Below are 14,759 nucleotides of genomic sequence, written 5' to 3'. Positions count from 1 at the left end.
ACACAGACACAAGAAAGCAGTGTTTATATAAAAGTAAGGATTTATTTGTAATAAAATAACAGAATGGAATCTATGTATAAAAACTGTTAAAACACTACTGATCAGTGATTAAAAATATGTTAAAACAAAACAATCTAAAAGGGACCGCAACGAATAAAACACACAAGAATGTCTCGGAGTCCTACATCCATTCAAAGAAATCAGCGCTAAGTGCTAATCAAGATACTCAAGTCTGTTGACGGCGTCCGTGTAGCGTCATGCAGTGAGTCTTTGTTAAGGCCTTGTCTCTCTGTGGGTCCGGTCACAGTGCCACGGCCTCGCTCCGTTGCGGCAAGTCCGGGTCGGGGAAACTGTTGCGGCGTCTGCTTTGTGTCCTCCGGTGAACCGTTGTGTGGCCTCATCCTCCTGCAGGTCCGATACGCTGTTCCTCGCCGGCTCGTCCTCCCCCAGGAACGCTCCGCCGCAGCTGGAAGAACAGTATCGACTTACGCGCTGTTTCACACAGATAACAGCCACATACACCCACACAAACGACACAGTTTCATACGTTCATTCACTTAGCGTATTAGTGGCTTATCACAGGTCCTTTTCCCCCGACACCATCTGGAGACTGGATGCTGGTCATGAAACGCCTTCCTGCAGGGCCCCGAGCTGCTGCCTTGTCGCCGAGTCTGTGTCTTTTATATCCGAAGAGGAAGTCCATGGAAGGGGAGAGTGTAACACCTTTCAGGTGCGCACCTCCACTAATTATCTAGCCCAGCTGGCTGTGGACCGGTAGTTAGTGTAGGTGGAGAGGAACAGGGGGAGACAGAAGTGCTGGATAAAAAAGTCCAATCCACAATGGCTTCTGCTTAGTCCATATAAAATCACTGCAAACTGAGCAGTCAGAATATAATATATACACACACACACACCATGCAATATAAAATTTACAATAAAAAATGCACAGCAAGCATTAAACACACTAAAAGCATCGCCATGTAAGATTGTTTAACATATAACAGCCTCTGTCATCCCGTGACATTACTACCTGACAAAAATGGAAAAAACGGGCCAAAAATACCCGTTTTTTTCATTTTCTGAGACCGGATGTTGTCATTTTCAAGGAAAGAGCACTAATGCCTCGGTCACAAAGAGACTTACAAACGGTGGGTTTGTACGAATCATCCTAGACATGCTTCCTCCACGAATGTCTACAAACTCTAGATTTTGTTTGATTTGTTCTCGTAGCCCAGGAAGCAACAACATTTTTTTTCTGTTCTTGTGGAGTATGTAGCAGGTTTAAACCGAATGCTCTGCAAACTTGTTTATTTAACTTCTACAAGCTTCACTTTGTTTGTGTTTTGATAATTTGGAAAATAGAGGAAAGGAAGAGAAGCTACTAGAAGTGGACAGACAACACTGTTTTGAACGTAATCCACTCACTCCTACATGTGCATTGCAATAATCTGTCTGTCCATCTGAATACGTATATGCATCAAATATGCTCAAAAATGTCTGCACCATGTTGAATTCTTTTTCCCAGGTAAATAAATTCCTGGTAATAAAAGTTCCTGGGAATGTTGGTGGAAAAGAGGCTTATATTATATACTGCTGCAGAGCAAACTGCTAGAAAACCACATCTGTAACAACTTGCATAGGTAAAATATATTGCTTTTGATTTAATAGGTGTTTTTCCAACACACAATGGCCAACAGAGAAGAAATGGGTGTTGTCATAGACTAAAAAATAAGTGGCAGTTTTTGTGAATATAATGTACTTTATTAACAGGTTTATGTTTTTTGTCCTTTTTTATAAGTAAATATCAGATTTTTTAAGGCCAACAGAGAAGGCCTTCCTGGCCCTGACAGCCCACCACTGCATGGTTGGACCTCATATACATGAGGCTGAAAATCCTTCACATATGGCAGATACTTATCTTTGCCTCTACTGAAAGAACATCAGTACAATAGTCATCACACTTCTCAACATCTTATTGTCAAGGGTTTTCAAGTAAAAGCATAAAAGGAAGAAAACTGTGCATGAGGTTGGTTTTACTCACCAATGGCTGGACTGGTGGACTACGCTCAGGTACACTCACTTTAATGGTAGAAAGATGATGTCAATCCTGTCATATTATTTTGAATCTGACCAAAAAAAAAAGAGCAATGAAACCTTTCCAGTCCAGACTAGGACGTTTCACAATGGTAAGTTATTACTTTTTTGTAGACCTTATGATGTTAGATCTGTAATTCCTGTACATCAGTACAACTGTAGTTTATGCACAGTGTTATGTCCCTGGCCTAGGGGAAACCTGAACATAACATATTTAAAAGTACACACTCGTCCCATCCCCAAGAATGTGAGGCCCAGACAAAAGTTACCAGTAACAACAACATTAATTGGCATTCATTTGACTTTTCAAGGTCATTCAACGTCAAGGGTCATGGCACCAAATGAAAGCCCATATGTGACTTCCTGTTGCCTGGAGTAGTTATATCAATTACCGTTTCTCAATATCAAGAACACAGAGTACAGTTTCTGGATCTTGGTGAGTACAGTCTTGGTAAGAACAGTCCCAGAGAACAGACTTCCTGAGAATGTAAGTCTATCTGTAATTGGAACGGCTGTGTACTTGTAAACTGTCCTCCCTGTCTCTGCTGTATCATTTCCCTCAAATCACCACAGTGTCACTCAATTTGACTTCAATACATTTGTACTAGTATTTACATGTCATTTAATACATTTTGTATATTTTTCAAAACTAATACATTTCATCAGTTCAGTCGGGCATAGCCACCCAAACCAGTGGGCTCATGTCTGCCTGGCTCACGGCCGAGCTGACATGAAATGCATCTTGGGAGTTATTTCCCAGCCAAGTCTACACGAGTCACCCACCAGTGCATCCTTGGTTTAAGCTAGTTGACAAGAACAACATCTGGGTATTTCATGCGTTCTTGGTTTATGTGAACTTTCAGCTGGAACAGTACTTGGGCCACGGCTGGTGATGTTTCACGAGAATGGAAGAACAGACAAGAACGCATATTGAGAAATGGCAAATATCTTCAACTGGTTTCAAGTCATAGCACTTTGAAATGTGTCTCATTATAAACCAATGGGGATTTTTAAAATTTCAAAAATTCATAAAATTATTTTTAAAAAAATCAATATTTCCCAGTTCTTTGAACAAACATGGTAGACCTAACCACAAAGATGTTCCACAACTAATACCAAGTCATCCTGACAGTTTCAGAGAAGAAGATTCTTGAAAAATTGTTTACGGACAGACAGACGCCAACTGATACCAACAGTCCATCAGACCCTTCAGGCCGTTGGACTAAAAACAAAATGATGTCACAACCCTATCCTTATCTAATCCTCAAAACAAAATAAGAAACAAAAACAATAGGTGTGACCTAACTCCTAACCAAAAACAGGACAAAAAGTATGACTAAACTAAAAGGACTTCTCCTTCTTACTTTCTTCTACCTTTTACACTACCTAATCCAATTACAATATTTACAAAATTCACTCATTTCACAGCAAACAAACACAACAATCACCAGGCCTCTGTCATTGGACATGGGATGAGCAGAAGGGGCAGAGAATCAGCATCAGTCAGTTTTTATCCTCACTCCAGCCAATCAGTGTCAGGTTCCACCAGTCACACACCTGCAGCTGATGAATGTATCACATAGTAATGGGTGGCACTGAAGAGAGGGAGAGAGAGCTGTCAACAGAATCCAAACTAAGCAGAAATACATGACCCAATAGGACCACGTGGGTCATCACAACAGTATGTTGATTTACTGATGCCCTACCTTTTTAATTTGTCATTTCTTTAAGGTCCTGCACCAGAAATCAGAAATGGAAACTGAAATGGAAAATGGAAACATGGATATCAGGTAGAAAACCTAATACACTGTTTGTCCACTGGATGGTGTTGCTGGTTCATGGTCTGTATTGTCACTCTGGTGCATACTACCTGTTAAATACCAGCAGAGGAAGCGGAACTTCTTCAAATCTTTTAAGATCTGTTTGTTGCAAATGTCTTAATCAACTCTCTAGTGGAATTAATAATTTAATAACATTCTAGTTCCACCTAGAACCCTTCACCAAACCAATGGTTCTGAGTTGAAGTGCTATTACATGTAAACCTAAAAGACATTCCTTAACCTGTGCCCCTCAAAGTCTTATATTTCTAACAGTACTTATCAAACCAGACAGTACAGTACTCAGCAATTAATTTAACTGATTTGCTATTTTCAAATCAATGAAATAAAGCAACATTTTCACACACTATTTTTATTTTATTAGTACAAGTTCATAACAGTTTACCATTTCAGCTGACATTAATATTGTAGTGTGCCACACTGTTTGCATTGTTGGACGGTTTGTGCTGAGTCTTGTGACTCGTGTGGTTTGCAATGTTGCTGAGTCGTGTGATGGTTTGGTATTTTGCATGTTGAAAATATGCATTAAAAGCTAGTTCCTGTTATGTGTTGTGTAGTCTTGTGACTCATGTTGTGCCTATGGGGGGAGAGTAGTTGAGTTGATTGGGTGGAGGGAATGTTTTAGTTTGACACCATGACTGAACTGTCTGTGCTGTTGCAATAGAGTATGTGCTGTATTTTCCAGGTGTTGATAGTTAAAGTAAATGAAACTGTCTCCTTGAAATTGTGCAGTGTATGCAGGCTCAAGAAGCACAACTTAAGTTTTTTCTCCAGTGACTTTATGCTGCTGAAACATCATAATATGCATTAGAAGAGATGATCCCAAAGTTTAAAAACATACAGTCCAAAAGAAACTGTTTGAGAAGCAGTATGTAATGATGTGACTTAAACTAATAACACTGTGTTTTTATGATATAGTGGAACCTCACAGTACAAGTGCACCGTAGTATGAGATAGGGCTGCACGATTTTGGCAAAAAAAAAAATCCCGATTTTTTCCTCTAAAAACTCGATTTTCGATTTCGATTTCGATTTTTGGGTATAACTAGAAAAGGCAACAGCAGTCAAGATGTCGTTTTCGTGAGCAGCCCACAATGCAAGCCACTGCTCTGACCTCAAAGCTGTGATGGGATCACGTGATGAACCTACAGTTTTGTTTTGTTTTTTCTCTTCATTAAATCTTTGAAATGAAGTAGAGTATACAAACAATGTATACAACAAGAAAATAACATAAGTTTGTCAGGGGGAATACACTATAAGAAAATGTCCAAATCAGAGCAAATACTGATAGTTGTTACAACCTTTTTGTTTCCACATTTATCTAACAGCTTTAAATAAATTTCAACATCTTACAAAACATAAATAATATGTGGTTTTGTGTCACAGAACTTACATTTGTGAATGAAAAATTTAGCAAGTAAGAGGACTAAATTAATTATTTAAAAAAAAAAAAAAAAAGTTTTTTTTTTCTCTTTTCTGGGTATCTGGCCCACAGCAGTGATACCAGTGTAAGTCAGTGACAGGCATCAGTCGTGCGTGTGTGCGTGGACCAGGTTAATATGAGTGATCCACATGCGGTTCTATTTAAACTGGGGGATCCGTGCGTGGAACAGACCGACCCAGGACACACTGGAGGGATTCTGTCCCTGGAGCTGGTGGATGTGTGTGGGCACAGGGCTGTGTGGGCTCCTCTGCTGAGGCTGATGACCCCGAGACCCGGACCCGGTTCGGAAGAAGACAGTACGGTACGGATCCGGGACAACGGAAGATGAGTGATCCGCAGCAGTTATATTTCAATTGCGGGATCCGTGCGTGAAGCCACGGCTTATATAGGTATAAGTACTGTGGGTTCATGAACAGATTTAACGTCCGGTCATTACACGGACTTCTGTGACAGACCGCTGTCACAGGAAGAGCCTACGGTAGCCCGCGGGCACGCGGAGGCGCGCGGCCCGGAGGCATGAGAGAGAAGAAATCGATTTTACGATTTCCCTTTTTTAAAAATTGTCCTAATTAAAAAATCCGATTTCGATTTAAAATCGATTAATCGTGCAGCCCTAGTATGAGATTATATGCTTTTTTGTGATTTTTTCTCTTGAAATACAAGTGTTTATCCACAGTTCGAGCAGGTGCTCCTCCCAACAGGTTCAGGCTCCTTCACATTCAGGAGCTCCAACATTCAGAGGCAGTGGAGGAAATGACCAAATTCCCAAATGAGGACAGTGTCGTGGATGAGGCTATCTCTACGAGTAAATTAAAAGAAGTGTTGACAAAATGGCAAAGTTTCTGATTTTGTTGAAAAAAAATTATTTAGACAACTGAAGTTCAGGGCGTGCAGCTGCTTTATTTAATGACAATGGTCTGGCACCTTTTCAGAGCATTTTAAAAAGCAGAACAAACACATTTCTCTGGATAGTTTTTTAATGAAATGACCTGCAAGTGCAGACAGTGATGAAAGTGAGGCCAGAAAGAACAAATTAAGTGAAAAGTGAGAGAAAATGTCAGAAATTCTTCTACCTGATGATTTACTGGAAGGAGATTCTCCCTCCAGAGAATAACCCTCCTCCTCCTCCTCCATTTTCCTCGTGCACAGATCATCTCATCTTAAAGGTAAATAAGTCAATAAAACCAGTCTTTTTTTTTATAATTATTTTCTTTGTAACTGGACTTTTTCTGTTTGAAAGACCATTAAAAAAGTATTTTTTGCTCTTTTTTTGGTAGCAGGAACAGATTAATTATATTTAAATTCATTTCAGTGGGGAAAATTGATTTGTAAAAAAAGTAAATCACAGAACAAGCATGGTCAGGGAATGAATTAAATTCATACTGTGAGGTTCCACTGTGATAATGTTAGTTTATAACAAGTGAAGGATCTGCATATAATCCAGTTCACTTCCTGCTTTATCCAGTATGATATAGTATAAGACATAACTGTAAATGAAGCCATAGATCTGTTTCCCACTGCATGTGACTACAATATGAATTTTTGACATGATTCTTTTTTATGATGAGCTGAAGTAAAGTTTGTCTCATGTGCATTTACAGTCATTTACAAAATCTTTAACAAAGTTGATCATCTGTTTCAGTGCCACCAGTATCAGCATTTCAAGGTCATCATTTGGAGTGATTTCTGAGTGGTAGTTCTTCACAGGAAAGATGCAGTTCAGTGGAATACCCAGTGCTTCACTCAGAACTTCCATCTATGTTGACAAATTAACAAAATAACATTAAAGAAGTTACTGCAAACTTCCACTTAAAGAGGATATTTGTGTTATTTCAGTGTAAGATTATAACTCTGTAAACATGAAACAAACACATTCAGACCTTCCTGTTTTTTTCAAAAACTGGCTTTTGTAGACGTTTCTTAAGTCTGCATCGACCTCAGGACAGACTTCATCAATGTTGGTGAGAATAGCCATTTGAGGAATCCCTGAGGATAAAGAGCAGACACCAAAGATAATAAAGTTAATATTAATCAGGTCATTGTAACGGATAGAGTTTCAGGTTGTGAAGTTTCTATGGCAACACAGTTGTTTATTAATCTGATTATTATATTTTAGATTTTTTGGGTTAATTTTATTTTGTACTTCATTATTGAAATATGTGATTTGTTGTAATTTAAGTTGTTTTGTAAGTTAAATAAGTATTTTTAATAAGTAAGTTCGTCCTGGTCAAAGGTCACATACAGTCATGTGACCTCAACACGGAAGCGAAGGACAACGCGGGAGGAAAGGACAGATCTGGCGGGTCCAAACAGAGAGAACTATACCCCGTCCCATTTTCTGTTGGTTGACCAGGCGAACACGGTGACAGTGACTTTTAATTTATGTTTACAGTGTTTTGTATGAATATTTGGGTAAAACATTGTTTGGTTTTCTGTTTGGATTTAGTTTTCACGGTGTTTCACGGTGTACCACCTGTCTTCTATGAAGAATAAACTTGCTGTGGACATCAGTACGAAGCGTGTACATATTTAACAACCAGCAGTTATACAAAATCTTTTCCAAAGTTGATGATCTGCCTCAGTGCCATCAGAATCAGCCTTTCAAGGTCATCATTTGGAGTGATTTCAGAGTGGTAGTTCTTCACAGGAAAGATGCAATTCAGTGGAATACCCAGTGATTTACTCAGAAGCTCCATCTATGTTGACAAATTAACAAGATAACATTAAAGAAGTTACTGCAAACTTCCACTTAAAGAGGATATTTGTGTTATTTCAGTGTAAGATTATAACACTGTAAACATGAAACAAACACATTTAGACCTACCTGTTTTTTTCACAAACTGGCTTTTGTAGACGTTTCTTATGTCCGCATTGACCTCAGGACAGGCTTCATTAATTTTGGTGAGAATAACCATTTGAGGAATCCCTGAGGATAAAGAGCAGACACCAAACATAATAAAGTTAATATTAATCAGGTCATCATTTCAACTTTACCTATGAACCAACCCCCAAATTAATTTTTTGTACTCACCCATATCACTAGCTTCCAACCTCACATTCCTCATCTTCTTCATAGCATCATGATTCAGTAAATGTACTTCATTGGCAGAGACGACACAAACCAGAACATGTGCTTTGTCACTCAGACTGGGGTTTGTGTTGTAGTATGGATCATCTCTGGATAATGTGGAGTGTGGATTAAACTGTAAAAAAACAAAAATACAATTCATTTGCATTGTTCTACATACACTGCATGTAACTACAATAGATGCACATACTTGAGATAAGATGTATCATTTTTCTACACACCACAGTTACTTGCTTAAAGCAGAACTGTTCAAGATTTTTACCTTAATTAAACAGCTTCATTGTAATTGTGATTGTTAAATGTTTTGTTACGGGGAGAATGGAAGGCCTCCCCCTTCCCACGAGGGTCTTTAGGGCTGAATATCCCTCTTACAACTTCTCTGTCACCATACCGGTGGCCTAGAGCTCGTCTCCCGTGAGAAACGTCACAGTTTACGACACTGCGACACAAACACGCCCCCCAGCCAGGTACAGCTGGGTAACTACACAAGCCAGTCACACCTTCATTTCACAGGCTTTTACCACAGCAGAGCCGGCAGAGAAAAGGAAGAGGTGGCTGTTGTCAGAGGAAGCAAAGAATAAAATAAGAGTACATGACCCAATGAGGAACAAGACAAGAGTCTGCCTTGGTCCAGCTTTTGGAAAATGGTGAGAGCTGAACGAAAAAGAAGTGTCTAAATGACTTGGCATTGTAGCTGATGCACTTGAAAGTATTGATGAGATAAATTATCTATATTCTACATATTTCAGTGGATTTGTTCTCTGGATAATTGACATTGGTTGTAACGGTGTTTAGTTGTTTATAAACTCATTAATGAACTTATTTAATGAATGATGCCTGGATGCTTGTTGTCTAGCACAGATGTTAGCATACTTACAAGTAATAATGGTTGTTTGTGTCATGTAGGTGTATGTTTGTTTCGTTTACTAGATCACCCTTTGTCTGCCTCAGGAGTTCACTTTTACTACTAGCCACAGAATTTTGTCCATTGAACCTAGTTTTTTTGAGAAGTATGTAGTTCAGTGGTTCCCAACCTTTTTTTGGCACATGACCCCATTTTAACATCACAAATTTCTGGTGACCCCAGACATTCAAAACAGAGACATTTTTTTGCTAAAATTAATTTGTTTTGATCATGTAATAGTTTGCTATACTATGTTGCAAATAAATGTTAATTTTAGACAACATTTAGTCTATATAATGTATATTATTATGGACAGAGGCAGAAAAGCCAGGTGTAGATTACTGCACAAAGGGAGAATTTTATTTTCCTTGGTCAGGATATGTACAGTCAGTCCATCTTGGATTTACAAGGCTGACAATTAATACTGAACAAACAAGAACTCAGACTATGAATTATGAAAGAGCTGCAGCATCTGAAACCGACCACAGTGAAAATGTGAAAGATAAACAGTACCACAGTGCTTTAGTTTCAGCTTCACAGTTTATCGTGTCTTTTATGGATTGTGATTGTCTCTCTTAGCTCACCATATATTTTTTATCAGTAAGATTTTTGTTCTGTTTTGTTTTGTTTTATCAATTACTAGAAATTTCAGGCGACCCCATTTGAATTCCAGGTGACCCCACGTGGGGTCCTGACCCCAAGGTTGAAAAACACTGCACTGCATTATATTTCCCAATGTTTCATTCAAATTATCTGTAATACTATGTAATACATAAAATAAACAGCTTTTAATAAAGCTGCAGTGGTGATGCAGTTTAAAGAGTTGCAGATAAGCACTGAGATGTCTCCACCCTTTCACTATGAGTCTTATATCCACATATTTATGACTGATCAAACATGATGTGTGCTCTGTCTGGGTTCTGTGACACTGACACAATGGGATGTCCTTCAGTGCAGGTGTTTCCACCATATTAGTCTCTGGGAATAGGAAAAGTACAGCACATTACATGAATTAGTTTGTTTCTTATTGTTTCTGCATCAGGAGTAAAACATAGATTGCACTGACTTACATAGATCAGCAGAGGGTGCAAAGTGCAAAACAGCTGTATTTTAATAGAAGAGGTGAGTCATCTGTTTGTGTGTAGCCCCCAGATAACAACAACACTGTGCAGGATGTGGTACCGTATAAAAACATGGTGATTCCAGTTCCATGGTTTTGTCTCTGCTCTACTCTCATTTACTGCAGACGTCTTTTTCTCTTCCTTTTTGTAACAAACATACTGGAGTGACTAAAGCTGTATAACATGGACAGGACACTAAGAGCCTTAATCCATAACTTGATGAGACTGCAGAAGACTGGAGGACAACTCACAGACAGCTGAGCAGGTGACCATCCAATGAAGCATAAACCAAACAGATGCTCTGACCCCCATGCTGTTCTGCATAGGCCTCAACCCCCTCAGCCAGATCATCACCAAGAGGGGCTTTGGGACCCAGTTCTGAAATAGAACAACCATCAGCCTCCTAATCTACATGGATGACATCAAACTGAATGCCAAGAATGAGTGTGACACTGACTCCATGATTAACGTCACTGGGATCTATAGCAACATCAGTTTGTCATTTGGACTAGATAAATGTGGGTGGATGGTATCTAGAAGAGGGATGGAGACCTGCAGGGATCACAGTTGAAGTTCTTATTCATTTTAAACCTAATAGAAATCCCCTGAACTAAGCCCCTTGTAGACCTACATTTCTGTGAGGACTTAAAGGCATCATCACAACAGGTGAGTCATTGACCACAACATGTGATGACATCAGCATCACATTAACACTGTACCGTTATCTGCACCGACCACACTGATGAAAGACACAAAAAAGAAAAATCTTAGGCCTGACAAGAGAAAAAAACACAACAAACCAATTAAATAATGTAACATTTTCACACATTTGGTCACAATGTATTTTTATTTTATATGTACAAGTTCATAGCAGTTTATCATTTCAGCTGACATTAATGTTTTAGAAGAGGTGATCCTAAAGTATATTTAAGTAATGTTAAAAAGAAACAGTTTGGAAAGCAGTATGTGATATTATGAATTACAGACTGAGTCTTTTTAATATTAGTTTTTAACTAAATTCAGGATCTCCACTAAACCAGTGCACTTCTACTTGCTTTATCAGGTATAATACTGTAACTGTAAACTAAGCCCTACATGTGTTTCCCACAACATATGACTACATTATGTATTTTTTGCAATTCTTTTTCATGTTGAGCTGAAGCAAAATTTGTCTCAGTATTTACATTTGCAAGTTTAGTTAAAGATTTGCGCAAAACCAGTGCACTTCTGCTTGATTTATCAGGTATAATAAAAGACATATATCTATTTTTCCCACTGCGTGTGACTACAATATCAATTTTTGACATGATTTCTTTTCATGATGCGCTGAAGCAATGTTTGTCTCATGTGCATTTATAAGTTGTCCACAAAATCTTCTCCATAGTTGATCATCTGTCTCAGTGCCATCAGTATCAGCATTTCAAGGTCATCATTTGGAGTGATTTCTGAGTGGTAGTTCTTCACAGGAAAGATGCAGTTCAGTGGAATACCCAGTGATTCACTCAGAAGCTCCATCTATGTTGTCAAATTAACAAGATAACATTAAAGAAGTTACTGCAAACTAACACTCAAACAGGATATTTGTGTTATTTCAATGTAAGATTTTAACTCTGTAAACAAGAAACAAATACATTTAGACCTACCTGTTCTTTCACAAACTTGCTTTTGTAAACATTTCTTACGTCTGCATCGACCTCAGGACAGGCTTCATCAATTTTGGTGAGAATAACCATTTGAGGAATCCCTGAGGATAAAGAGGAGACGCCAAAGATAATAAAGTTAATATTAATCAGGTCATTATTTTAACTTTACTTATGAACCAACCCCCAGATTAATTTTTCATACTCACCCATATCACCAGCTTCTCGCATCACAGTGGTCATCTTCTTCTTAACACCATCATCCAGTAAATGTACTTTATTGGCAGAGACGACACAAACCAGAACATGCACTTTGTCACTCAGACTGGGGTTTGTGTTGTAGTCTGGATCATCTGTGGATAATGTGGAGTGTGGATTGAACTGTAAAAAAACAAAAATACTATTCATCTGTATTTTTTCTCCATACACTACATGTAACTACAATACATGTACATAGTTTAGATCAAATGTACCATATTTCTGCACATCACAGTTAGTTGCTTAAAAGTTTAATTCAGTTACTTTACCCTGTAACCATCTTTGACATGTCCCATCATGGCTAGTTTGATGTCCTCCTCACAAACTCCATGGTCCTTCTCCAGGCCCATAGTGTCATTGAGGACAAATGGGTAAAAGGTCCCACGTGCTCCTTTTTTAATTTTGTATGTTGTGTACTGTAAAACAGAAAATTTAACTTATAATAACAGAGGTGTCACCATGATCACACCAATGTCCTTTATTATTCACTAGATTATAAACAAATACAGCTGATAGTAAATTATCTGTGCTGTAATTATCACTGCAGATGAAACACACTAAATAAAAGAATATTATCTCTCATTATGCATAAAATACAATACATGAACTTTGTCATTTCCTCCTCAGTTTTAATTCACACCTTTTTGGTGAAGGATGTTCCAGATGCAACCGCCAAAGCTCGTCCAGTCATTCTGTCTCTTAAGACGGAGTTCACAGTATTGATAAAACTGGACTTGCCGTGACCAACTGGTCCATGAAGCAGAATTCTAATATGCTGATCTTCATTCCTCTCATCATTATGAGGCTGAAAAGGCTCAAAACACCTCACAGACTGTAGATATTCAGCTTTAGCACTATTAAAAAGTAAAATTTAAGGATGTTTAGTATTATTTTTTGTCTGTAGAGCTGATATGTTTCACTTGCTATGAAGTTAGGTGTTGCTCTGGTCAAACCAAATAACAGGAAACTACAGAAACACAGTAAAAGGAAATTAAACCAGCAGAATATATGTATCATGTTAGAGCAAAAAGCACATATTAAAGATGAATTAAAAGACACTCACTTCCATGGTACAGGTCGCCATTCTTTATCAAGCACTAGTGAGATAAAGCATGTTATTTATCAAATATAAGAAACATGTATAATCATGTCAGAGATTAAGATATGTTCTTTAGTGTTTTTAATATCTTACACAATGAAGGAGGCTTCACTTCAGGTTTAGAGTTCTTTCCTCCCATCGCTGTAAAATTTGGTACATATTGAACATAAACACAAACACATTCAACATAGATATGAGTGTTTTGTATATAGTCTATACTAAACATTACATAAACATTACAATAAACATATTAGTGTTTACAAAGAACATAATATTCCTTCTATTATCTATCTCTATCTCATTTAATTGTCAGATCACTCAACTCCATTTTTTTTTTTTTTTACCACAAATGATAAATTGTCTCAAATAACATTCATTCAATTTCAGCTAAATCACATTAAACAGATAAACAGACCTACACTGGTTACATGTGGTAGTTATGGTTACATTTCACACTGACGACATCTGTCATCTATTACATTCATCACTGCTGAAAACAAACATATATGTTTGGAACTTTCATACTTTCCTAAAAGTGTGTGAAGGTCGTTATTATAACTATGAACTACAGCACAATGTTGCCACAAGTGATAATTTTAATGTTACATTTTTAATCCTGGATGTGAGTTCAACAGGTTTATGGAACTAAGAGCACAGTTACTGTACAATGGTTGTTTTTTGCAGGTGTTAATAAGCATAATTTCATGTGACTCAAGTTACAGAATATCTAGGAATAGTTTTTTGTGTTTTTGTTTTGTTTTTCAGTTTCAATGATATGATTTTCTTCTGAGACACAAGAGCAGTGGTGAATCTTCAAATTACATTCAAAAATACTGTTTGAGGTGCAGATCTGTAAAATAATATTTATTTCAAGATTGCACCACCATGTAATTGCTATACAAGAAACAGACCCAAACTACTCAGCTTTTGTGAGTATTTATCAAAGTTGTGAACTACAAGTAAATGAAAGTAAGTTTGTTCATTTGTTTTACTGTTGTGTGAACTCAGCCTCAGTTTCTTATGAATAAAGTCAAACAATTAAAATAAAACAACGAATAACTCTACCTTCAGTGTGTGCAGTCGTTGGAGCTGTTTCCTCTGTTGTTGACTTTGATGAAATTTTGACTTGTTAACTTTCACTTTCTTTTGGAGGATGTGATGTGGTGTATTGAGACATTTCCTACTGGATTTAGTGTCGTGGTCATAAACACAGAAGGCAGGTTGTGGCTTGAATGTGCTGTATTTAAAAAAAGAGCAGGAAGGTTCTAGGCATC

General features: G+C 37.7%; 2 protein-coding genes across 2 annotated transcripts in view; both read right to left on the bottom strand.

The window, feature by feature from the left end:
* LOC115423645 (interferon-induced protein 44-like) overlaps positions 1-14,759 on the bottom strand; it is a 108,149-nt gene that overhangs the window by 64,105 nt on the left and 29,285 nt on the right. The window lies entirely within an intron of this gene.
* The window catches only part of LOC115424810 (interferon-induced protein 44-like), a 34,758-nt gene continuing 31,351 nt past the window's right edge, over positions 11,353-14,759 (bottom strand). The window contains exons 7-9 of the mRNA XM_030142226.1: positions 12,338-12,428; positions 12,132-12,232; positions 11,353-12,003 (exon numbers count right to left, since the gene is read on the bottom strand). Of these exons, the coding sequence (XP_029998086.1) occupies positions 11,842-12,003; positions 12,132-12,232; positions 12,338-12,428 (354 nt within the window). The 3' untranslated portion in view covers positions 11,353-11,841. The remainder of the gene's footprint in view (positions 12,004-12,131; positions 12,233-12,337; positions 12,429-14,759) is intronic.

The sequence above is a fragment of the Sphaeramia orbicularis genome, chromosome 8 (assembly GCF_902148855.1).
Source record: "Sphaeramia orbicularis chromosome 8, fSphaOr1.1, whole genome shotgun sequence".
NCBI lineage: Eukaryota > Metazoa > Chordata > Actinopteri > Kurtiformes > Apogonidae > Sphaeramia > Sphaeramia orbicularis.
The sequence above is the reverse complement of the archived record's forward strand: the minus strand, read 5'-3'. Positions and strand labels throughout refer to the sequence as shown.